Source organism: Carcharodon carcharias, chromosome 14 (assembly GCF_017639515.1).
Source record: "Carcharodon carcharias isolate sCarCar2 chromosome 14, sCarCar2.pri, whole genome shotgun sequence".
Lineage (NCBI taxonomy): Eukaryota > Metazoa > Chordata > Chondrichthyes > Lamniformes > Lamnidae > Carcharodon > Carcharodon carcharias.
Window position 1 is genome coordinate 42,104,583 of NC_054480.1, and position 25,718 is coordinate 42,130,300.

Consider the following 25,718-nt stretch of genomic DNA (forward strand, 5'->3'; position numbering starts at 1 on the left):
ATGGCGCCCCCCACTCCACCCCTGACCTGGGGTGCTGATCGGAAGGCCACCTGCCCATGGCCGCTCCCGCACTTCCCTCCCATGACAGGGGAAAAATGTTGCCCAGAATCACAGGATGCATGGTTTAAATACAACATGGATGGTAAGGAACTATATACAAATACTGCACTTAGAGCACTACGCTCCAAGAGAATATTGACCCATATTTTGTAATATGCAAAGAAAGGATGCACCCAAAACATTTGCAAGCTTTAAAAAGGAGACTGGTTCTAATCTGGGGTCTAATCTAGCACAACCTCCTCTACAGAGCATCTATGGTGTCTACACAAGAAACAGCAAGGCTTTTCAACCAAATTGTTGAATCCTTACTGTGAGACACAAAGTCTAAACCAGGAAGAAAAAGCAAGAAATATAAATTAGATTTAAATCATGTCCAGCAAACCAAATTAAATATCGTGAATTACAAATGGGGTTAACTGAAAATAAATGAGAAAGGCAGAACAAGTTTTTAAAAATTGTTTAAGTCTCCAGCACTAATTATACTCTAAGGTATTGAGACTCCACACTTGTAAAATTATTTTTTTTACAGGGTTGGAGAGGTTGTTTGGCAGTAATTATCACTTACCACATCTTTAAAAACTCACTTACTCCTGAATGCACCAGTCTTAACTTTTTCTGCCATCTTTAACGTGCAAGTACCTCAAGTTCACACACTGCATTTATTTCAGTGCTGAGAATATTGGCAAGGTGACACATCCTTCGGAGCAGTAGTGCATCTCTGACAGCAACTTCTGGAATTCAGCATTTAACCGCATATGTGCACACTCCAGAAGTTGCTGTCCAATTTACCCCGATATAATAGCAACTGCTGATAACCATTATTTTTATGCCAAAATTCAGCAGCTGTTGTAGATCTCCTTTCTCTTATTTGGATCTACTCTTGTACATGCACAGATTCAAATGAATTCAATGAAAAATAATTTTTAAAATTAAATACAAAGTTTAGATGTGCATTCTTATAACATCCACTATGGTGCATAATCTACTAAGGTGACGTTGAATAACCAGGAAGGGGGAAATTATGCTCCAAAACCAATAAATAACCTAATGCTGTAATAGTTATGAGTTGATATTTTGTATGATGAGAGCTTTTGTTTGATCAATGTTTTCCCTTAATCTTTCTTCCTAATTGGGTCTCCCTGTGTAAAGTTGGTGTCTTCCAGAGAGACTAATCTGAAGATTTAGTAACTGCTGTGGTGAAATAGCTTTGGAAGCTTTGAAATTGCTGAGATTATCTGCCCTCAAGACTCCACAAATTGTTTTCCCACAATTGAAACCATAAGGTTAGAGAGTAGAAGATGACAAGCAACAAATTCCTAACTAATTCAAGAAACACCAAAAATGAATTCTGTCATGAAATAAATGTAAATTTCTATAAATCCAATGTGTGTGTGGATGATCCTTGGATAAACGTGGACTGCAAAGGTCCAGCTGTTATGGGATTTGGTACTCACACATTGTAACCATTGGAACCTTTTCAAATGCAACAGAAATATATGGGATCCAAAAATCCAAGTCAAATAACATAATAATAGATAATAAATAATACATAATATGTAGGCAGACAAGAAAAACAACTTTACAATTGGCACAAATTGGATGAAGTTTAAAAACATTTTAACCAAAATGCATTTACCAAACTGGTCACAGTTTCCTCAAAAAATAATGATGCAAGGCAATCTTTACCTACCAGAATCACAAAGATAATGTGCTGAAAATGATTGCCCAAACCAGCAGCATGAGTGCAAAACAGAGCAAAGTTATTCTGGACGAGCTGTGTGATAAAGCAATGTGGAGAAATGTTACATTTGTGAGATTTTGATATAAACTAAGCCATAATCAATAGACTCATGCAAGCCCTGTTTGTCATTGAGCACAAATACCAGCTGCAAATATTCATGTTCTAGTGGGAATACAAAAATCACATTCGAGTTAGGTCTCAGCACTAACTGTTAAGAATACACTGGTGTCACCTGCCTTTCAACTCCTTGCCAAATAGTCATTCTTCACATATCAGCCTGGACAGAATGTCAACAGACTACTTGGCTTGGGAGTGTTGGGACTGGGGTAGAAATAAGGCTTGCATCAGAGCTGAATTCAATTCTGTCCTCACCCAGTTAACAATGTACTTTTCTGCAGAGGTCACTAGATTGCAATCAGGAAAAGAAAACACTGAATAATTTTCACCTCCTTAACCCCAGGATGCTGAGATACTGGTGTTCCTACTACTAAAACAAAAACAGAATTACCTGGAAAAACTCAGCAGGTCTGGCAGCATCGGCAGAGAAGAAAAGAGTTGACGTTTCGAGTCCTCATGACCCTTCGACGGAACTAGGTGAATCCCAGGAAGGGTTGAAATATAAGCTGGTTTAAGGTGGTGGTGGTGGTGGTGGTGGTGGTTGGGTGGGGGGAGAGAAGTGGAGGGGGGTGGTGTGGTTGTAGGCTAAAGCAGTGATAGAAGCAGATCATCAAAAGATGTCACAGACGGCAGAACAAAAGAACACATAGGTGTCGAAGTTGGTGATATTATCTAAACGAATGTGCTAATTAAGAATGGATGGTAGGGCACTCAAGGTATAGCTCTAGTGGGGGTGGGGGGAGCATAAAAGATTTAAAAATATTTAAAAATAATGGAAATAGGAGGGAAATAGAAAAATCTATATAATTCATTGAAAAAAAAAACAAAAGGAAGGGGGAAGAAACAGGGGGGGGGGGGGGGGGGGGGGGGGGGGGGGGGGGGGTGTGGGGATGGAGGAGGGAGGTCAAGACCCAAAGTTGTTGAATTCAATATTCAGTCCGGAAGACTGTAAAGTGCCTAGTCGGAAGATGAGGTGCTGTTCCTCCAGTTTGCGTTGGGCTTCACTGGAACAATGCAGCAAGCCAAGGACTGACATGTGGGCAAGAGAGCAGGGTGGAGTGTTGAAATGGCAAGCGACAGGGAGGTTTGGGTCATTCTTGCGGACAGACCGCAGGTGATCTGCAAAGCGGTCACGCAGTTTACGTTCGGTCTCTCCAATGTAGAGGAGACTGCATTGGGAGCAACGAATGCAGTAGACTAAGTTGGGGGAAATGCAAGTGAAATGTTGCTTCACTTGAAAGGAGTGTTTGGGCCCTTGGACGGTGAGGAGAGAGAAAGTGAAGGGGCAGGTGTTACATCTTTTGCGTGGGCATGGGGTGGTGCCATAGGTGGGGGTTGGGGAGTAGGGGGTGATGGAGGAGTGGACCAGGGTGTCGCGGAGGGAACGATCCCTACGGAATACCGACAGTGGGGGTGAAGGGAAGATGTGTTTGGTAGTGGCATCATGCTGGAGTTGGCGGAAATGGCGGAGGATGATCCTTTGAATGCAGAGGCTGGTGGGGTGATAAGTGAGGACAAGGGGGACCCTATCATGTTTCTGGGAGGGAGGAGAAGGCGTGAGGGCGGATGTGCGGGAGTTGGGCCGGACACGGTTGAGGGCCCTGTCAACGACCGTGGATGGAAAACCTCAGTTAAGGAAGAAGGAGGACATGTCAGAGGAACTGTTTTTGAAGGTAGCATCATCGGAACAGATGCGACGGAGGCGAAGGAACTGAGAGAATGGGATGGAGTCCTTACAGGAAGCGGGGTGTGAGGAGCTGTAGTCAAGGTAGCTGTGGGAGTTGGTAGGCTTGTAATGGATATTGGTGGACAGTCTATCACCAGAGATTGAAACAGCGAGGTCAAGGAAGAAAAGGGAAGTGTCAGAGATGGACCACGTAAAACTGACGGAGGGGTGCAGATTGGAAGCAAAATTAATAAATTTTTCCAAGTCCCGACGAGAGCACGAAGCAGCACCGAAGTAATCATCGATGTACCGGAGAAAGAGTTGTGGAAGGGGGCCGGAGTAGGATTGGAATAAGGAATGTTCCACATACCCCAAAAAGAGACAGGCATAGCTGGGGCCCATGCAGGTACCCATAGCCACACCTTTTATTTGGAGGAAGTGAGAGGAGTTGAAGGAGAAATTGTTCAGTGTGAGAACAAGTTCAGCCAGACGGAGGAGGTAGTGGTGGATGGGAATTGTTTGGGCCTCTGTTCGAGGAAGAAGCTAAGGGCCCTCAGACCATCCTGGTGGGGGATGGAGGCTTAGAGGGATTGGACGTCCATGGTGAAGAGGAAGCAGTTGGGGCCAGGGAACTGGAAAACTACCCTGGAGATCAGCTAATTCAGCACAGGTAGAACTTTGAGTCTTCTTTGTATGCATTGTATAGTACCAGACTACATAAATGGTGAATTTATGAACAGTCAGAGAAATTAATGGCTGTAAAATTCATTTGGAAGCATTTTAGTCTTTATACCAGTCATGTTTAAGGAACACTGGATAATAGGTTTTCTATGTTCTTATATTTATAAATGATACAAAAGTCTTGATGACCAATAAATATTCTTCACTTTCTCAATTACCTGAAAAGCCAATGAGATAAACAGAAAGCCAAAGGTGAGGCTCAAGTATGGCTTGTGACTCATTACCAGCTTCAGGCCTGTTACATATGACATGTGGAAATGATCTTGAGGAGCAAAGCCACCTGTAATAATCACAAAACAGCCAATCAATATGCATATGGTGTAAAAATCTGAAGATATTTGAATCATACAATGTGCAAAAGTCATCCCTGTCCAATCTAATATTAGACCTCTGTAGCAAGTCAAATTATCCATTTTCAATTCCTAGTTATATTTAGAAAAATATTTTATCTTTGTGATTGATCAGCAGTATGATGCAGATCACTCAATACTGCCAATAAATCTTCCCAAATCTTGTGCTGAAAGAAAGGACTTATAACTTTGAGCAAAGTTACCATTAACTGAATGGCGTATTCACAGGAACCATCCAGACTCACAATGTAAATGATAATATCATCCTGTGTTAGTATTATTGAGACATCCAGTTACATTATTAGAATGATGCGCAAAAAAGATCGCAGTTTGGTTGTCACCATCATCATGGCGATTGTTTGAAGTTGAAGTCTTATTTTAGGATAGCTGCAGTACATTTGTGTAAGTAAAGTGGTACAGAAACAACAATCTAGGAGGGAAGAGGTTTGCTTTCCTGGCTTCTTGTTGAGCATTTGGTGAATGAGATCAGTGGTGGCATACACATGTGTAGGGCATCGGAGGGTTGGGTGGAAGAGGGGTAGAACAAATCAATATAAAGTAAAATATCTGGCTAAGGACTGTTCAGAACAATTGGACTGGGTTTGTGTTGAGTCAACTTATCTCAGCTAGGGCATGAGTTAGGATGCTAACCTTTGCTGGGCTTCAATGAATCAAGAAGGCAGCCCACCACCACCTTGTCAAGGGTAATAAACACCCAGCCAGCAATACTTATTTTTGCAAATAAATATTTTTAAAAACTAGAGATATGCCCAGCATCCTAGAACTACAAAGTGGAAAATTAGCCCAGTTTTCTGCTCCTGATCATTATCCAATAACCTCGACAAGAAAGTTCACCCATGTGAACATCAAATTATGGCAACTCTAGGCTTGGCTGAGATGTTCTCCACAGTCAAAACCCCTGCCTGCGCTCACTGGCTGAGTTCACACATGAAGAATGGTCACTTGGATAAGGTATTAAGAAGGCTGTGGAGCCCAGTAGGAGCCAATGCCTGATGGAGAGAAAGGATAAAGAGAAACATTTGGTGACAATAAAAACTAAATAGTATAAGGAAAGACAGCTCTGCAACACCAGACTCAAACTGGCAATTAAGAATTTTAGCACGATACTGGATGAACTTGGTTTATGTGCCTGTTATTTCCACATCTCAGTGTGCCAATCGCACCCCAGCCACTTACCTGTGTGCTCCTTTACTCCAAGTAATAGAATCAATGAACAGAGAAAGTAAAGGCTTCCAATCACCAAGGCTGCCAGCATGTAAGCCCACTTCTGTGGAAACAGATAAACATACATTTCTTACAGGCATGCACTAAGGCTCACAAGTTTCAAATAAGTCCCTCAATTCATGCTGGTTTAACTATCCATAATATCCCTACAGCTACCGTCCCACAAAAACTCTGAACGCTCAATTCTCTAAGATGCGAACAAAGGATTTTTGCCTCCACTATCCTAACCATTCTATTTATTGATCACTCGCTGTGTAAAGAAGAATTAATGTAAGTCGCAAATGTTCTATGGTTGTGGTTGTTTACTGTATAGTTGTCTTTTAAATTATATATTTTTTATTCACTATTGTATCTATTTCTAACACATCACTTTGTAGTTACCTCTTTTCAAAGCTGAAAAAAAATCAAGTTTCTTTAGTCTTTTGTCATATCACTCAACTCCAAGGATCATTCTTCAACTTTTCCCTAAACCATATTTCAGACTTGAATAGTACTTACTGCAACAATGAAAGGATCAGAAGATTGAGGGAGCAGCGGTACAAGATGCAGGGGCAAGAGGAATGGTACAATGGCAGGAGGATTGGAAATGGGAAGGACCTAATCAAGGGACTGGACTTCGGGAAGGGGAAGCCAGCTGAGAGCCACCTGAAGCCCTTGGACCCCTCTCCCTGTGACCCCCCCACCCCATAACCACCACCACCACACCTCCCCCCGCGCGCCCCCCCCCCCCCCCCCCCCACCCCCCACCGCCAAACATTACTTACCTGTGGCCTGGGTCGATCCATGATTCTGATACTCTGTGCCTGTCCATCTCACAACAGCCACAACCTCCCCAGTGGTGCCTCTGATTGGCCGGCAGCTCTCGGAAGGCAAGACATCCGCCCCCGGGGTCTTTACTCCAGAGGAAGGCCCACCACTGACCTTGCTATTGCCTGACTGGCTTGTGCTTCTGCAGGCCTTCCCATTAAGAGGAAGCTTGGGTGTCTCACCAGCTCTCCAACTGGCAGGCAAGACCTCTGCACCTGAACAAGATTCTGTCCCAAAAATCTGTCGATCCCAGCCTTAAAATGTATTCAGTGATGGAGCATCCACAACCCTTTGAATGAAATAATTTCTCCTTATCTCAGTTCTAAATGATTGGCCCCTTATCCTAAGACTGTGCCCTTTGTTTTAGATTTCCAGACTAGTGGAAACAATCTCTCAGCATCTACACTATCGAGCCCCTTCACAGTCTTGCATGCTTCATGAGATCATCTCTCATTTTCCTAAACTCCAGAGAATATCAGCCCAATTCACTCAGCTTCCCATCGTCAGACAACCCCCTCATCCTAGGAACCAAATTAGTGAACCTTCGCTGTAGTGCCTCTAATACAAGTATACCCTGTCTTAAATGTGGAGACCAAACTGCATACAGTATTCCAGGTGTAGTCTCACCAAAGCCTCGTATAATTGTAATAAGACATGTCTATCCTAGTATTCCAATCCCTTTGCAATAAAGCCCAACATGCCATTTTCCTTACTAATTGCTTGCTGTACCTGCATACTAACTTTATGGGCAGGATCTTCCAGTCGGCGAGCGGGGGCCTGCTCGCTGATGCATAAAATGATGTGGGATGACGTTGAGTGGAACTCCCGACATCACCCCACATCATTTCCATTTTCAGGTCGGCGGGGGTGCAGCCGAGTCAGCTGTGTGCCCGCCGACCAGTCAAGAGCCAATTGAGGCCATTGAGACAGTAATTAAAATCATTAATGGAACTACTCGTCCAACCTTAAGGTTGGTGGGCAGGCCAGGAGCCCTGGCAGGTTTCCGAAAAAGCACGAAACCTCATCCATGGACGGGGTGAGGTTTAATGAGGGTATTTAAATTTTTAATAAAGGTTTCAGTTAAAATTATGGACATGTCCCAACTCATGTGACAATGTCACATAAGGGGACATGTCAGGGAAATTTTCCTATCATTTTTATTGCAAATTTTAATTTGGAGCCGATCTCCCTGAGGCAGCACTTAGCCTTAAGGAGATCAGTGCACTCTTTCACACACATGCGCGAAAGAGCACACTCACAGATGAAGGAATCCCACCCTCCACCCCCCCACCTGCACAGAGGGCACATAGCGCTTCCTGGCGGATCTTAATTGGTCCGCCCATGTAAAATGGTGGCGTGCCCCCATTTGGGGGCACCGATCGGAGGTGTGTCCACCCGCACTTCCCTCCCAATGTGTGGGGGGGGATTTTTCCCTCTGTTTTCTTTGTATGAACAAACCCAAGTCTCTTTGAACATCAACATTTACAAGTTTGGTAGCTTTTAAAGAATATTCTGCTTTTCTAATCTTACGAACAAAGTGAATAACTTCACACTTCCCCACATTATTTTCCATTTGCCATCTTGTTGTCACTCACTTAATCTGGCTATATCTCTTTGCAACCTTTCCATGTCCTCCCCATAGCTTAGCTTTCCACCCAGCTTTATATAATCAGCAAACTTAGATAGATTACGCTCTATTTCTTCATCTAAGTCATTAATGTAGATTGTAAATAGCTGAGGCCCCAGCACTGATCCTTGCAGCACTCAACTAGTCACAACGTGCCAACTTGAAAATAGCCCGTTTAAGCTCACTCTGACTTCTGTCCATTAACCAATCCGCTATCCATGCTAAAATATTACCCCCAACTCCTTGAGCCCATCTTGCCTATTAACCTTTTCTGTGGCGCCTTATCAAATGCATTTTGTAAATCCAGCTATACTACATCTACTGGCTCCCCTATATCTACCCGGCTAGTTACATCCTCAAAAAACTCTAATAAGTTTGTTAAACAGGATTTCCATTTTGTAAAACCATGTTGACTAATTCTAATTATATTATCCCTTTTAAGTGCATTTATAAAACTTCCTTAATAGATTCTAGCACTTTTCCCCACAACTAGCGTTAGTCTAACTGTCCGGTAATTTTCTTTTTCATCCTTCCCTCCTTTCTTGATAAGCAGTGTTACATTTGCCAACTTCTGATCTTATGGGATCATTCCTGAATCTAAGGAATTTTGGAAAATCATAGCTAGCACATCCACCACCTCAGTAGCTATCTCTTTTAGAACCCTACAATGTAGGCCATTAGGTCCCGGGGATTTGTTGGTTTTTAGTCCCTTAAGTTTCTGAAATATTTTTTCTTTACTGATATTAAGTTAATTTCCTCAACCTTTATAGCCCCTAGGTTATCCCCTATTTCTGGTATGTAATTTCTGTCTTCTGCCATGAAGGGAGACACAAAATAATTGTCCAATGCCTCTGCCATTTTCTTATTCCCATGATAATTTCTCCTGTCTCTGCCTCTCAGGGACCAATGTTTATTTTAGCTACTCTTTCTCTTTATATACTTATAAAAACTTTTCCAATCCATTTTTATATTTGTAACTAGTTTACTCTCATATTCTATTTTTTCCCTTTTTATTTAACGTTTTGGTGGCCCTTTGCTCATTTCTAAAACACTCCCAAACCTAAGACTTGCTACTGTTCCTTTGCAACATTATAAGCCTTTTAAAAAAATTAATACTATTCGTAACTTCCCGAGTGAGCCACAGATCGCTCTTTCTTGTTGAGTTTTTGTTTTTCAATGGAATGTATTTGAACATTTTGAATTGTTTCTTTAAATATATCCCATGATTTAGCACCATACCTTTTAGTTCATTTACTCAATCAACCTTAGCCAGTTCTCTCCTCTGTAATTGGCTTTGTTTAAACTTAACATGGAATTCAATGGTATTTTGGATCACTATATGCCCGTGGATCTTTTACTATGACATTGCTAATTAACCCTAACTCATTTCATCATACTAGATTTAAAGTAGCTTTATCTCTAGTCACAACAGATTGCTTCAGGAAACATTCTACAAGTTCATCTACTAAACTCCCCTGGCCAACTTGATTGCCCTAGTTGATCTGAAAATTAAAGTCCTTCACAATTATTGTATTTCCTTTGCTATAAACTCTAATAATTTCTTGTTTAATGCTCTGTTTGAAGGTAAAACTGCTGTTAAGGGACTTGTAAACCACTCCCACCAGCTTTTTCTGACTTTTGCTATTCCTAATTTCCACCCATACTGATTCTACTTCAGGATCTTCTGAGGCCAGATCCTTTCTCACTAATGTCCTTATATCATACTTTACTATCAGGGCTACCCCTCCTCCTTTGCCATTCTGTCTGTCTTTCAGAAATATTATGAACATTTCAACAATATCATGAACATCAGAACATTTATTTCTTAACCTTGATCACCTTGCAACCATGCTTCAGCAATGACAATTAAATCTAAACCATTTACTTCTATTTGTGCCACCATTTCATCTATCTTATTGCAGATGCTTCATGCATTCAGGTAAAGAATCTTTAATTTCATTTTTTTACTACTACTATTCCCAAATGAGCTACAATCTCACTAAATGCTGTATAGAACATTGGTTAGGCCACACTTAGAATATTGCGTGCAATTCTGGTCGCCACATTACCAGAAGAATGTGGAGGCATTGGAGAGGGTGCAGAGGAGGTTTACCAGGATGGTGCCTGGTCTGGAGGTTATTAGCTATGAGGAGAGGTTGGAGAAACTCGGATTGTTCTCACTAGAGCAATGGAGATTGAGGGGCGACTTGATAGAAATTTACAAAATTAGGAGTGGCATGGACAGAGTAGATAGAAGCTTTTTCCCAGGGTGGAAGAATCAATTACTAAGGGACATAGATTGAAGGTGAGAGGAGAAAACTATAGAGGAGATGTGCGGGGCAAGTTTTTTACGCAGAAGGTAGTGAGTTTCTGGAATTCGCTGCCAGAGGAGATGGTGGAAGCAGGTATGATAGTGTGTTTAAGAGGCAGCTTGATAAATACATGAATAGGATTGGAATAGAGGGATACGGACTCCGGAAGTGCAATATGTTTTAGTTTGACAGGCAATATGATTGGCGCAGGCTTGGAAGGCCAAAGGGCCTGTTCCTGTGCTGTACTTTTCTTTGTTCTTTGTTCTAAATGGTGGAACAGGTTGAAATCCTCTTCCTATAATGCCAAACTTTGGGACCCAAGTAAAAAACAGTTTTATGATATTCAAGGGGATCTGCACCAAACAGCACTTTGGACCTGGGATTTTAATATGAATAAAGCACCTTGCAGCAGGATATAATGTTCTTTTCTTAGATTTCATTATATCAAAGAATAGTCCAGTGGCAGCACAGGAAGAAATGCATTGTACAAGTTTGGCATGCAGATCAGGGTGTTAACTCTGCTAGAATTCAAACATATATTCTCCTGCTGGGTCAATTTCTGTCTTACTATGCTTCTGTTACATGCCTTGGGACATTTTCCTACATTGAACAATTTGCATTTATATAGTGGCTTCGTTCAGGAAGAGGAGGGATGCTGGTTTATTTTTAACATACCTCAGCACTGAACTTTACCTACAATGACATCCTCCCATCTCTGAATATAGCCAAGTCAAAATAATTTGCAATACACCAAAGACAATACTGAGGTCACTCAATGAGCAGTGCTGACCGTGTTATTGAGGCTGTTTACCAACGGAGAGGTGTTGTTGAGTTCTGTTCCATTCTGCATCATGCGACACGTCTCTGCAGTTTGCGTGTGATACGCTCCCACAATCTGACCTTGAATAGCAGCTCCAGCTAGTGTTGCCACAACCTCCACTCCCATTCCTAAAATGAGACGACATGCGCAAAATGGTTCATCACACAGCTGTCCCATAACTGACCACAGTTTTCCAATAACCCGTTAGCTTTACAATGCATCTCGCCTCTTGGATTTTACATTTTTCAGAAGCCTACATCTTTTTCACTCGTCTACATCATGATACTCTAGTGGGGTGAAAACATCAATACAGTCTTTTGTTTCACACTTTCAACAAATATCTTTGTACTATGTCTTTCTTGAACTCTTGCCGGGACGCCGATCAATGGGTATAAGTTGTCCAACATGATAAGCATTTGAGATTGGCCAAAACTTTATTTATAGACCTGGAGAGGTAAGCTACCTGACTAATGGACATCCCAACTGAACCACACACTATCCACCAGAGCTACTGGATAGTAATCAGGAGGAATCCTGCCAAATTGTTCCCTTCCTAGCCAAGAGAGAAGGAAGCCACTTGTAATATTGCTATTCCAGCTGAAATCTGTTAATTATATCACAGAGGGGGGATGTGGGACCTTCCTGGACTGGATGGCTGCCCAAGACCAAGTAACTGTATCACAACAACACAAAACTAAAAGCTGAGGGATAGCTCTGACAAAAATCACTGTAGTACAGTAATAAATATCAGACAAGAAAACACACAAATGCATGAATATGGGAATCATGTGAAATTCACAAAAGTGTAGAGAGCAGAGTTTTTAAAAAAAATTTAGACTGAAGGGCAGATCAGTACTTACTGTATGCAGTCGCTGAATCTCTGTCACGCTGATCACCACCGAGAAACATGGTTAGAGCAGAATAGGGCACATGGAAACACTACAGTAATATGAAAGTTCAAAACAACTTTAAAGAACAATTATTCAAAAAAAACACTCTTCTGTTTCATTACTCTCATCAAAAGGTGAAAGATTAGCTCCGACCATTAAATATGCTGTGTGTTTATGGGCAACCCAGAATAAATAATTGAGAATTCAATGTTCAAGGCTAACCAGTTAGACATTCAGTTTTCACTTTTGGCAACTGGATTGTGAAACTAACCCAGGCCAAGGTATAAAAGGTTTTGTTCTGCTGGCTGTAAACTTCCTAAACTAAATAATTTCAGGCAACCTCAGGACAGCTGTACTTAGGCATGACAGGCATGCCAACTTTGAAATTTAGCAATAGCTGACAAATATTTGCCAAGCCAAAAAGTAAAGGCCCAAATGTTGGGTACAACATCTGAAAAGAGTAATTCCTCAAAATGCAGTTAGATATTGATGATCCGTTATCATATTTCAACCATAACTCAGCTGGTAGCGCTCTAGCCTCTGAGTCAGAAAGTTGCGAGTTCAAGCCCCACTCCAAGGCTTGAACACAACAGCACAGTACTGAGGGAGTGTTGCACTGTCGGAGGTGCCGTCTTTCAGCTAAGGCATTAATCTGGGATCCTGTCTGTCCTCTCTGGCGGATCTATACGATCTCATAGAATTACTTCAAAGAAGAGTAGGGAAAATATGAAATAAAAACAAAAATACCTGGATAAACTCAGCAGGTCCGACAGCATCTGCAGAGAGGAATACAGTTAACGTTTTGATTCCATATAACTCTTCATCAGAACTAAGAAATGTAGAAATGAGGTGGAATATAAGCTGGTTGAAGGGGGTGGGACAAGTAGAGCTGGATGGAGGGCCAGTGATAGGTGGAGGCAAAGAAGAGATTGCCAAAGATGTCATAGACAAAAGGGCAAAGGGGTGTTGACGGTGGTGATATTAGCTGAGGAATGTGCTAATGATGACATTAAGGGTAGAAAGCAGGACGAGCAAGTGACAGATAGACCGAGTAAGTTTTTCCAGGTATTTTTGTTTTTGTTCCAGATTTTTAGCATCCGCAGTATTTTGCTTTTGTTATAGTAGGGAAAATATCCCTGATATGCTGGCCATCAACTGACATCACAAAAATGATTATCAAGTGATTAACACATTGTTGTTCGCCATTTGTGGGAGTTTTCTGTGCACAAATTAGCAGCTGCATTTCCTACAACACTTCAAAATACTTCATTGGCCGTAAAGCACTTTGGGATATCCAGTGTTTATGAAAGATGCTGTATAAATACAAGCCTTTCCTTTTATAATTAACTTCAAGTACACCCAACATTTCACGTATTGGGAAAAAAAAAATGCCTTAAGTGCGTAAAATAGAGTTTGCAGTAATGGATTTATTAATTTATGATGGTACAAGTTGTATTTTCCAAGGGCCAGAGTATCCATTTCACCCTTCCCCCTCAACAAAGAATAAACATTTGAGTATTGCTGAGAAAAGAGACATGTCAAAGCTTTATGTCTTGCACTCATCAGGACACTTCACTTGGGAGGTTCATCCATGTTAAAGATACCAGTTGCTGCTTATTTAGCTGACGGCACAGGGACGGAAGCTGCACCAAATGATAAAGCTGCTTACCGATACAGGAAGAGAAGTTGCCCATTTCATAGAAGACTCAGCTGCTTTTAATCTTATCAGAAGGTTTGTTCTTCAACCATTTTAAACATAAACCTCCAAAACCTGAAAACAGGTAGTGTTGATGAAGAGTCACACTCAAAAGTTAAGCAATCTTTTCCACTTCAAGATTCTAAGTGGCCTCCTGTGCAATTTCAATCTCTTGCCTTTAAAAACTTAACTCTCGCATTATTGTTTTCACCATGTCTAAAACACTATTTACATATTACAAAAAAAAGTTAAATGCAACAGCTCCCTTCGAATGCTGGCCACACTCTCTTATTTTATTTGCATATCCTGGTAAGTAAGCAAGTACAGGGAATCTAAAACTAAAGGCAGCTATTATATTAACACATCTGAACACTCTCCATGGCTCAAAAGAAAAAAAGTTGCTACTGGTCTTGAAAGAAAACAACATCACACAGATTCTGTGTGAGGATACAAATACCCGAGTCATGCTTCACTCTCAGTTTTAATTATGTAAACAAACTACAGCCAATTGTGAGTTAAATCAAGTAATTTAAAGCACCTGGTGATGGGTTGTTAGATGAATTAGTCTACTTATGTTGTTACAAAAGCAATAATTGTAAGTAGCATCATAAGATTAGTGACTTCCTAAACAATGCTTCAGTTCAGTCCATGTTATTTGTTTCTCAGTCAATTATCTTAGTGCCACATCTGGCATACTTTTGAACTAGGAAAATAATAGTTCCTGTGTTAGTTGTTGTGACCTCTCCTGTACGGCTGAGTGTGACTGTCAAATCTCACTGCAGAACCTTAACTGGAAACTTAATTGGGTTGTGGATGGTGACTCAAATGAAGGCTCTACAGAAAGCTGTGTGGGAAATTTTAATCCAATGATTTTCAGTTGCAAATGGATACATCAGCCAGAGGAGTTTAAAAGTGGGTGAATTGACAACTATAGTATGAGTCTACAGCAGAAACCTGCTCAAAATTGGCATCTTAATGGATGCTGTGGAGACTGAACTTGTGCTCAACTCCCTCTCTAACAGCAGTGGTAATACCTACACCACATGAACTGCAGTGGCTCAAAAGGGAGCTCAGACCACCTTCTCAAGGGCAATTAGTGATGGGTAATTAATGCTGGTCTTGCCAGCAATGCCCAATCCCAAGAACGAATTTTTAAAAATGGTACAATAGTACTATTCATCTTAAGTACTGATAAGGCACATTGTTGGAACAGTGGAAAGGGAGCTTTAGGCAACCTGAAATACTTGATGGCACAGTGCAAAAGAAGCTTTACTTTGTATCCATATCTGATTTAACTTTGATGGAACAGTGTAGAGAATTGGCCCTTTACATATAACCAATGCTGTGGTTTTCCTTGTCATTTGCCATAGCCAACCTAAACCTTATATTACCATGATCACTGTCCACAAAATGTTCCCTATTGTTACTTGATCCACTTGGCTCATCTTATTCCCGAGCAATGCCTCCTTTCTCGTTGGGCTGGAAACACTTCTGTAGAAAATTTTCCTGAACACTCTAGGACATCTTTCCCCTCTCTGCCCTTTACACTCTGCCTATCACAGTCTATATTCAGATAATTAATGTTATAACTACTCTATGATTCTTGCACCTCTCTGTAACTTCCTTGCAAATATGCTCCTCTACATCCTTCTCAATGGTTGGTGGCTTATAAATTACACCAATGAAATTGCACCATTTTTGTCAGTGGGGTGAGAATGGATCTGGCCAGATCAATTGGAATCAAAGGTTGGCAGGCAAAACTGTATCTGAACAAGGCTACCTTTAGAGAAGAGAGTCTGAGCACAGACAAGGTATATTCCTAGGAAAGGGAAAGGCAGGGCAAACAAATCCAGAGGTCGCTAATGACAAAATAGACGTTCAGATGTAGAAGAAAAAGTGTGTTTATGACAGGTGTCAGGTGACTATACAATAGTGAACCAGGCTGAATATAGAAGGTTCAGAAGAAAAGTGAACATGCATATAAGAGAAGTAAAGTGAGAGTATGAAAAGACACCAGCAGCTAATATAAAAGGGAATCCAAATGTCTTCTACAAATGCTTATAAATAGTAAAAAGATGGTAAGAGGAGGATTGGGGCTGATTAAGGACCAAAAAGGGAACCTATGCATGGAGGCAGTGAGGTAGATAGTTTGCATCTGTCTTTATCAAGGAACAAGACGCTGCACAGGTCATGGTGAAAGAGGAGATATTTCAGACACTTGAAGGAGTTAACATTGAAAAGGAGAAAGTATTGGATAGGCTGTCTACTTACAGTTGATAAGATACCAGGACCAGATGGGATGCAACCAAAGATATCGGTGAGAGTGGAAGTTGCAGAGGCACCAACCTTAATTTTTCAGTCTTCCTTAGACTCAGGGGTGGTGTCAGAGGATTGGAGAACTGCAAACGTTAAACCCTTGTTCAAAAAAGGATGTGAAGGTAAACTCAGTAACTGCTGGTCTGTCTGCTTAACTTTGGTGGAAGCTTCTAGACACAATAATTTGGGACAAAATTAATAGTCCTTTGGGCACATGCAGCTTAATTAAGGACAGCCAGCATGGATTTGTTAAGGGCAATCATGTTTAACTAACTTACTAGTTATTTGATGAGGTAACAAAGAACATCGATGAGGGTAAAGCTGTTGAATGGTGTACATGGACTTCAAGAAGGCATTTGATAAAATATTGCAAAATAGACTTCTGAGCATAATTATAGCTCATGGAATAAAAGGAACAGTGGCAACACAGATTAGAAATTGACTGAGGGACAGGAAATTAACTAGTGCTTAATGGATGCTTTTCAGACTGGAGGAAGATTTGTAGTGGAACTCCCCAGCGGTTGGTACTGGGACCTCTGCTCTTCCTGATATATATTAATGATGTAGACCTTGAAGACATGGCACAATTTCAAAATTTGAAACTTGGAAATATGATGAACTGTGAGGACAAAAGTATAGAGCTTCAAAAGGGACATGGACAGGTTGGTGGAATGCGTGAACAAGTGGCAGATAAAATTGCATGCAGAGAAGTGTGAAGTGATTCATTTTGTAGGAAGAACACAGAAAGACAATATAAAGTAAAGGGTACAATTCTAAAGGGGGTTCAGTGACAAAGGGAACTGGACATATATGGGCATAAATCATTGAAGGTGGCAGTCCAGGTTGAGGAAGTGGTTAATATGGCATCCCAGGTTTTATTAATAGGGGTGTAGATTTTAAATGCAAGCAAGTTATATTAAACTCATATAGAACAATGGTTTGGCCTCAACAGAAGTATTGCATCCAGTTCTGGGCACCACAATCTAGTAAGGATGTGAAGACATTAGAGAGAGTGCAGAAAAGATTCATAAGAATGGTCCCAGAGATGAGAAACTTTAGTTACCTAGATAGATTGGAGAAGTTATGACTATTTTCCCTGCAGAAGAGAAAGTTGAGAGGAGATTTGATAGAGGTTTTCAAAATCATGAGGGGTCTGGACAAAGTTGATAGGGAAAAACTGTTCCAATTGGTGTAAGGATCAAGAACAAGAGGGCATAGATTTAAGGTAATTGTCAAAAGAAACAATGGCAACATAGGAAAAACTTCTGCATGCAGCCAGTGGTTAGGGTCTGGAATGCATTGCTAGAGTGTGTGTTGGAAGAAACAGGTTCCATAGAGGCATTCAAGAGGGAATTGGATTGTTATCTGTAAAAGGAAGAACGTCCAGTGCTATGGGGAGAAGGTGGGAGAGTGGCACTAGGTAAAATGCTCCTACAAGAGATGGGCCAAATGGCCTCTTTGCTGTAACAATTCTGTGATTCTGTGTACTTAGGAGAAACAATAGCATGAAATGGTTTACTTATCTTTCTGCTTTCTTTCCCTTGATGTCTGATGCCTGGTTTTATTGTTAAAATAAGTTTGTACAGCCTGCTGGGTGTTATGTCATCTCAACCACCAGTCCACTTGCATATTGTTAGAAGATAACAATCCCAATGTTCAGATGCAGAGAGATATGCTGGGTGTCTGATACACAGGTATGGAAACATCAACCAGTCTCACAACTGCTGGGTGTAAGTGACTCATTGGCTTCAGGTTACACTAAAAAAACTTACACTCATGCAGGTGTGAAATGCACAGTAGGTCATAAGATACCAGAAGAAGCTGTATTTCCAGGACATTGTGTAAGAAGGGCTGAACCATAACAGGAAATAAGAAGCAACTCCAAATGGCATGGAAAACAATATCCTAGAGAAAGACAGATGAAACGGGAATTATTCACAAGTAATGATATGCTTTTAAAATTAAATTCCAAATTTTTAGTTATAGTGTCATTTCATCCAGAGTCCATCATCGTTCATTTATCATTCCCCAGATTTATTGCACTACAATACCATGTAGCTTATGAGTTCTCACAGTTGTGCATTTACAAGTGATTTATTCACGAATTATCAGTCCCATCACTGAATGACTGCTGCTTGGCTTTGTTGATGCACTAACATTGCTCAGAGTTTTTGCTGGTGAAATTTCATCACAACTTTCAGCCACATTCATCAGATCTTCAATTTGTGTTTCAATAAATAGTTCTCATTACAGTTCAGTTCTGACCTACTAAAAATATTTCTTCCTTGTGTCCACAGCTTCCTAACAATCTGTGCAAGCAGAGTAAATCTTGGGCATGAAATAAGAAATTTTCTGAAGGGTAGTAAACAACAAATACACTCAATATTCTGGGGCAAGTTTTTAAATTAGATCAAAGCAATAATTAACCACAAGACCTTAAAGAATACATATTTTAAAAGATTTTCAAAATTATAAGGTCAAGAGGACTGGAAGTGGTAAAATAGTCAGCTAAATATAAGTAGAGTTAGTATTAATAAAGATAAAAAGGGAATAGAAAGGTGGATTACAGAAAGTATCGATAAGGAGCTAAGGAACATTTTAACAATATCCATTTAAAATTCCTTTAAAGGATAAATTATGGAGGATCCGGAAGTCGCAGATCTTTAAGTCAGTCCTTCACATCATTCTGCATCAAAGACAACTATGGATCCAGTCATTTTAAATTGAAGTAGCTACATGATTTAACACATCATCAGATGGTTATCCTGGGTCTAATAAATCAGGCAGCCCTTCTACCTAAAAGTGCAGAGTTTAAAGCCACAAGAGATAATTGAAGGACTTGTTTCAATTACTAGTTCATTCTTCTTTAGACAATTATTTTAGTAAGCATCCTATAGCATTTTACTGATCTCAGAGACCATTGAAAACCTCGGCTCCAGGTGTACTGCTTCCTGGATTCCTCTACTTGTAGTAAGAAAACATGATTCAAGATATCCTCACCAAGGAAGCAACTTGCCAAATCTTGTTCTTCTGCTTTTGCTGACGAGGAATCCAACAATGGGATCAGTGAAAGCATCCCAAACTCGACCTATGAATAAAATCAGAGATGCATAGAAAGCCTCCATCTGAAAGAGAGAGAAGATTTATAAATACAAAATATAATTGTGACTACGTGCATGTGGACCCTGCACTGTTGTGAGAAGTCAGTGATTTAAATTCTCAACTGCATTAGTACCAAGGGAACCAAAAGTCATCACAAACCCTTCAATGGTTCTATTTGAGACAAAATACAATCTATATTAATAATAGTTTTTGCCTGTCCAGACTGTTTCGATTGATCATTTTAAGGGGTGGGGCTGTTGGTGGTTTGATTTGATGGGCAATATCTGGCATATGCAGAGGTACATGAGGCCCCTGAAAGACCAGAGCGTGTGGTGCATATGCGCTTGCCAATGGCTGGTGGTGGCAGCAGCTGGGCGGTGGAGAACAAAAACAGCCGAAGGTAAGGGGAGCCCAGCAACAATGTTCCCCTGGTTGGACAGTTTGTTTCCACGGGATGGGGTTGATAGAAAGGATGGGGATGGCAAGAGAAGGGTGGGGATGGCACAAAAGGATTGGGATGGGGATGGGATGAGATAGATGGCATGAGAAGGATGGAATGACATGTGATGGAGATGGCATAGAAGGGGTAGATGAAATTATATGATTTGTTAAGTATGGCAAAATGGCGAGGACAATTATTTGATACAAACTATTCATTGTGCTAAAAATAAAGATTCACTAGATTTGAATATAAAAGTTTTAGAAGGGCTATCAGGTGAATTAAAATACATAATTTTTGATGCTATAGACAAAAATGAGAACAGTCTATATGCTCCAGAGTTTCTAGACAGTCTAACTCAAAGGGGTGTACCACTACACAAACGTAGCCTCAAGGAAGGAGCAGTTATCTGCTGCTGAAAAACTTGAATCCTAACGAGGGCTTTTTCATGGAATAAGTATGGTAGTTAGGAGGCAGTTTTCTTTGATGATGGATGCTGAAATTATAGCAGGCAGATTTCAAGGAATGAGAGTGTTTATTCCTTGAATAATGTTGAGCCCATCAGATGTAAAGCTGCCTTTTCAAATCAGTTTAAAACAATTCTCAATTAGACTTTCATATTCTATGACTATAAGCAAGCCGCAAGGCCAGACTCTTGATAAAAATCTGTATTTCTATTTCCAAGCCTGTTTTAGCACATGTAGCTTTTTCCAGTCTGAGACGTTTTGCATTTGTTAAATTCTCTTGGTGAAAGCATAACTATAAATGCTGTATTTAATAAATGTTGTTGCAGCAGAAAAAGACAAGTAGGTTTTAAGGAGCATCTTAATAGAAGAAAGAGAGAGAGAGATGGAGGGCTTTAGAGAAGGGATTTCAGAATAGGGCCTAGGCAGCTGAAGGTGGTGCAATGATTAAAATCGGGCTGCACAAAAGGCCAGAGTTGGATCAGCGCAGAGACTTCAGATGGTTACAGGACTGGAAGAGGTTAGAGAAGTAGGTAGGGACAAGGCCAGGGAGAGAAGATGCAATGTGAGATGTCAGTCAGCAGGATATTAGAATAGTCAAGTCTACTAGCATAAATATCTCCGACCACCACTACTTCCATCCCTATCATGGATATTTCAATAGTCCTCCTCACATAGAAAGGCAGTTCAAAGCGCTTTGGAAGGAAGATGAGAATCAGGGGACATCTATCTAGAGAGTGGGGGGAAGGGAGGGCAAGTGACTAAAGGAAATGTAATCAGAAGGATTTTGATGAAGGTTTTGAGGAACAGAAGACATTAAGACGGAAGAACCAGTGATTCATTTCCAGAGGAAAGGGTATAAGTGGCTGAAAGTGTGGTCATCAATAGTGGAACAGGGGAAGTAGAAAACAAGAATTAACTTTATAATAGCATAGCAGAATGTACAAGTTGGAACATTTAGCTGAAGAACATTCTCTCCTACTGTGTGCGTTATTGCATATTATAATGTTAGCAAATGTAAGTTCTGTTTGAGTAGTATGTCCTTGTACGTGAAACACAAAGTTAATATTAAGTTACAGAGGAGATTTACAAGAATGTTGCCAGGGTTTGAAAACTGCCGCTATGAGGAAAGATAGGATGGGGTTGTTTTCTTTGGAACTGGGAAGGCTGAGGCATGACCTGATTGAGGTGTACAAGATTATGAGGGGCCTAGATAGAGTAGACAGAGATGCTCTGTTTCCCCTTGGAAAGAGGTCAATTACCAGGGGGCACAGATTCAAGATGATTTGAAAAGGATTAGAGGGGACATGAGGAGAAACACCAGAGAGTGGTGGGTGTTTGGAATTCCTTGCCCGGATTGGTGGTTGAGGTAGAAACCCTCAACTCACTTATAAGGTACTTAGATCTACACCTAAAATGTTGTAACCTGCAAGGCTGGGTGCTGGAATGGGCAACTCTCTTGTTAAGCCACTATAGAGGCTATTAAGGCTGGCACAGACATGATGGGCCTCTTTCTGAGCTGTAACTTTTCTATGGTTCTATGGTTTTAACATGCAGATACAACAAGCAATTAGTAAGGCAAATAATATGCTGGCCTTTATTGAAAGGGGGCTGGAGTACAGGGGTAAGTCTAGCTGCAAATGTACATGGCTTCGGTGAGAATGTGGAGCACTGTGTATAGTTTTGATCTCTGTAGCCATGAAAGGATATATTTGCTTTAAAAGGTTTAAGGCAGATTCTGGTTCCTGGGATGAGGACTGTCTTATGAGGAATGATTAGATAGAATTGGCCTATACCCTCTGGAGTTTAGGAAAATGGGAGGCGATCTCATTGGAACTTAAAATTCTGAGAGGGTTTGATAGGGTAGAAGCTAAGAAACTGCTGTCACTCATTGGAGAGTCTAGAACCAACAGCACAGTATCAGATTAAGGAGACGGTCATTTTGGACAGGAATGAGGACAAATTTCTTCACTCAGGGTTGTGAATCTTTGGAATTCTCTAACCCTGCAAACTGCAGATGTTCAGCTGTTGAGTATATTTAAAACTGAGATCAACAATAATTTCAAACACTAAATGAATTGATGGAATGGAAATCAGTCAGGAAAGTGGAATTGAGGTCAAAGATCAGTCTTGATCTTATTGATTGGTGGAGTAGCTCAAGGGGCCTATGGCCTGCTCCTGCTCCTATTTCTTATGGTGGTAGGTATATTGGGTGTAAGCCAAGTGCAGTTATTCACTTGCCCTTTCCCATTTCCCACCAACCAAGGTGATATGTCAGGCCTAAGGTTACATTGTGATGATATACAACTCTCTGGTTTGTTAAGCCACTGCAGAGGCTATTAAGGGTCAACCCTATCTTGTTGGATTGCTTTTTGTTTATGACATCTTAGGCAATCTCTCCTTTGACTCCACCTATCACTGGCCCTCTATGCAGCTCCACCTGTCCCATCCCCCTTAAACAACTTATATTTCACCACATTTCTATTTCTCTTTAGTTCTGAAGAGTCATATGGACTCGAAACGTTAACCCTGTCTTCCTCTCCACAGATGCTGTCAGACCTGCTGAGTTTTTCCAGATATTTTTGCCGGATTGCTTGTTGGATCACAAATAGACCAGAATGGTTAGGGGTGCCAAGTTCCCTTTCCCAAAGAACATTAGTGAACTGGTTGGGATTTTAACTACCATTTGACAGAATTGAATACATTTAGTGAATTTTATTTCCCAATTTGTTACAAGGGATTCTGAATTCATGACTTCTGGGTTGTTAGTCCATTACCATAACCACTGCATTACCATAGCTTCACTGAAGAGATGACTACAAACTTGGAAATAGACTGGAATGATTTTTATAAATGGATCTTACCTGAACCACATCCAGCAAAAAGATCTGGAGGAAGAAGCCAATAGCATTTCCAGTCATTTGATACGGTGCACCCCCCACAGCAAAGCAGAGTTTCCGGCAGAATGGCAGTGCTCGTCCATTGCCCTTCTGTGGGCAGAGAACAACATAGTTAAAGTCTGGGAGGGTGGACAAAAGATTTCTCTAAAAATAGAATCAAACAGAGGGTTAGAATGAAGATCAAGTTATTTCACACATAATGCTATTCTCCTTTCTCTTCTCCCTGGTGTTCCAAAGGTACTGACTCTTACTGGGGATATTGTTCCATAATTATCAACAACACTTTGGTATCTCACCCAAATAGCCTTCCTTGTTCTGTAGAGCTTGGAAAGAAATGTTTTGATTTAAGCAAAATACTGTGGATCCTGGAAATCTGAAAAAAAACCCCAGAAAATGCTGGAAAAACTCAGCAGCTCTGGCAGCATCGGTGAAAAGAGAAACAGAGTTAACGTTTCAAGTCCATATGACTCTTCTTCAGAGATAAAAAGAAGTAGAAATGTGATGAATTTTATACTGTTTAACAGGGGGTGCAGAAGCTGGAGCAAGATGGAAAGTCAAGGATAAGTGGGAGCTCAGGAGAGATTGGCAAAAATGTCATGGACACAAGACAAAGGGAGTGTTAATGGTAGTGATAAAGACTAAAGAAGGTGTTGATAGTGCCATAAAGCTAAGATAATAAATGTGTTAATAGCTGAACAAGGGTCAGCGCTCTGTGAAGGCACAATGTGACAGATAGCCCGGGGATGGGGAGAATGATTAAAATAAATACAAAGAAAAGAAAAAATGGATAAATAAATAAAAATAAAAAAAAGTTTGGTTAGTTATCTTTGTGGTTCTGCAACTGTGCATCACAGACACTTCATGGGGGTCCGCAAGATCATATAAAATGCTGATTGAGCAGGACTGGTCCTACAGGTGGGTGACATGGTTGACTGTCCAGTGCACAATGGTTAGGCAGATGCTGTGGTCAAGAGTAAGCAAATAAGGGGTGACCAGATGCGGGCTGAGTGTGAGCCATGAGTAGAATGCATACAGGGAGGTTGGAGCAAAGTGCAGCCGACCCACCCGCAGTTCAGTGGGCTGGAGGACGTGGGGGAAGCTAGCATTAAGCACCAAATGAGGAAGGGGGAGTCCTATTGTCTTAAAAATATTTAAGTACATTCTTAAACTCCAAGAAATGTGTTTTCTCCAAAAATAAGCATTATTAAAATATTCTTAACATGTACAGCACCTTCATAATTTGAGGATTGTAACGGGGAGGGGGGGGGGGTGGTGGTGGTATTGGAAAGTGTCCGTCATTAGTAATCAATTTCAAAAAGGATCCTTCAAACAAAAACGTTTGAGAAGCACTGGGTTATTTCATAATGGAATGCTTCAGTCAAATCGGTTCCTGATCTCACTCGAAGTCAACTCCTGCACACCACCCCTATGGAAATACTGAGGCAAATTGTATCGCCTGTTATTCTAGTTACTGCTACCACTGTGGCCTTAAGTGTTTAAGGACTTCCCTCACTAAATTTTCATCAGACTTGTATTTTGTTCCAATGCTTCCGCTGATAGCTCATGACTGTGACATTATGATGTCTGTATGTGACTTTTCTGTGTATCGTAGAAGGGGTTTGAATTGCTAAGCTTAGTGCAGAATCCCTGTATTGTGGAAGGGTCTCTGATCAGACATCTCTCTTTGAAGATGCTGACCGATCTGCTGGATATTTACAACACTTGCTGTTTAAATTTCATTTATTTTTTACTCCCCCTTTTCATTCTCGAATGCAGGAGCTGCCCTGATTATGTTAACACTTTTTCCCCCCTCACCCCCCTCCAGCTGTTTCTCACCTGCAGGACCCGCACTGAGCCCCCGGGGTCGGCCTCCTCTTCCTCCTCCAGCAACTTCTCACCCAGGCTCCGCTCTTCAGACCCCATCCGGCAGCTGACAGGACTAACTCGTCTCCCTGAGCAGCTTCAGAAAGAGGTGCCCCTCGTCACACCCCTGGGGATTGTGATCGAGCCGCGACCAGAGCAGCGTCACCGAGCCGCTAACAGGAGCAAGCCACTCCAGCACTCGGACACTCCGAGTTGCTGATGGCGATCCGGATCCAGTTCGTAATTTAGACCTGCTCCGCTTCTGGAATCCAGTCCGGATTTTCCTGCTGTTCCCCCCCCCTCCCCACCAACCACAAGGGTGGAGCTGAGACCACCGCCTGCTCCAGACCACGTTCGGATAGTAGCCTTAGGTTCAGCTGCAGAGCTTACTTTTTGAAGGTTCACTCAGTTTATTTTACACGCAAACCTAAAAAAAAGATACATTAATAAAACGCCCTTTGCGCGTTTAGCTTGAATGTTGATATTAACGATTGAAATTATTTTTCTAGAGTTTATAACATCTTTCGATTTCTGTCATTTTTAAGAGTGCACGGTGCAGCTG

At 41.1% G+C, this 25,718-nt stretch overlaps 1 protein-coding gene across 6 annotated transcripts in view; it reads right to left on the reverse strand.

Moving 5' to 3' along the window:
* Positions 1-25,430, reverse strand: part of LOC121287167 (sodium-dependent lysophosphatidylcholine symporter 1-like) — a 49,857-nt gene extending 24,427 nt beyond the window's left edge. Inside the window, exons 1-9 of one of the 6 annotated variants that reach the window (XM_041204773.1) lie at positions 25,130-25,430; positions 23,258-23,383; positions 19,389-19,513; positions 18,161-18,293; positions 12,347-12,374; positions 11,457-11,614; positions 5,873-5,963; positions 4,484-4,605; positions 1,751-1,834 (exon numbers count right to left, since the gene is read on the reverse strand). In XM_041204773.1, the coding sequence (XP_041060707.1) occupies positions 1,751-1,834; positions 4,484-4,605; positions 5,873-5,963; positions 11,457-11,614; positions 12,347-12,374; positions 18,161-18,293; positions 19,389-19,513; positions 23,258-23,383; positions 25,130-25,216 (954 nt within the window). In that variant the 5' untranslated portion in view covers positions 25,217-25,430. Of the gene's footprint in view, positions 1-1,750; positions 1,835-4,483; positions 4,606-5,872; positions 5,964-11,456; positions 11,615-12,346; positions 12,426-13,123; positions 13,153-18,160; positions 18,294-19,388; positions 19,514-23,257; positions 23,384-25,129 lie in introns of those variants that run through there. The other 5 variants (XM_041204772.1, XM_041204775.1, XM_041204774.1 and 2 more) reach the window with 5 other exon arrangements.
* Positions 25,431-25,718: the final 288 nt, after the last annotated feature.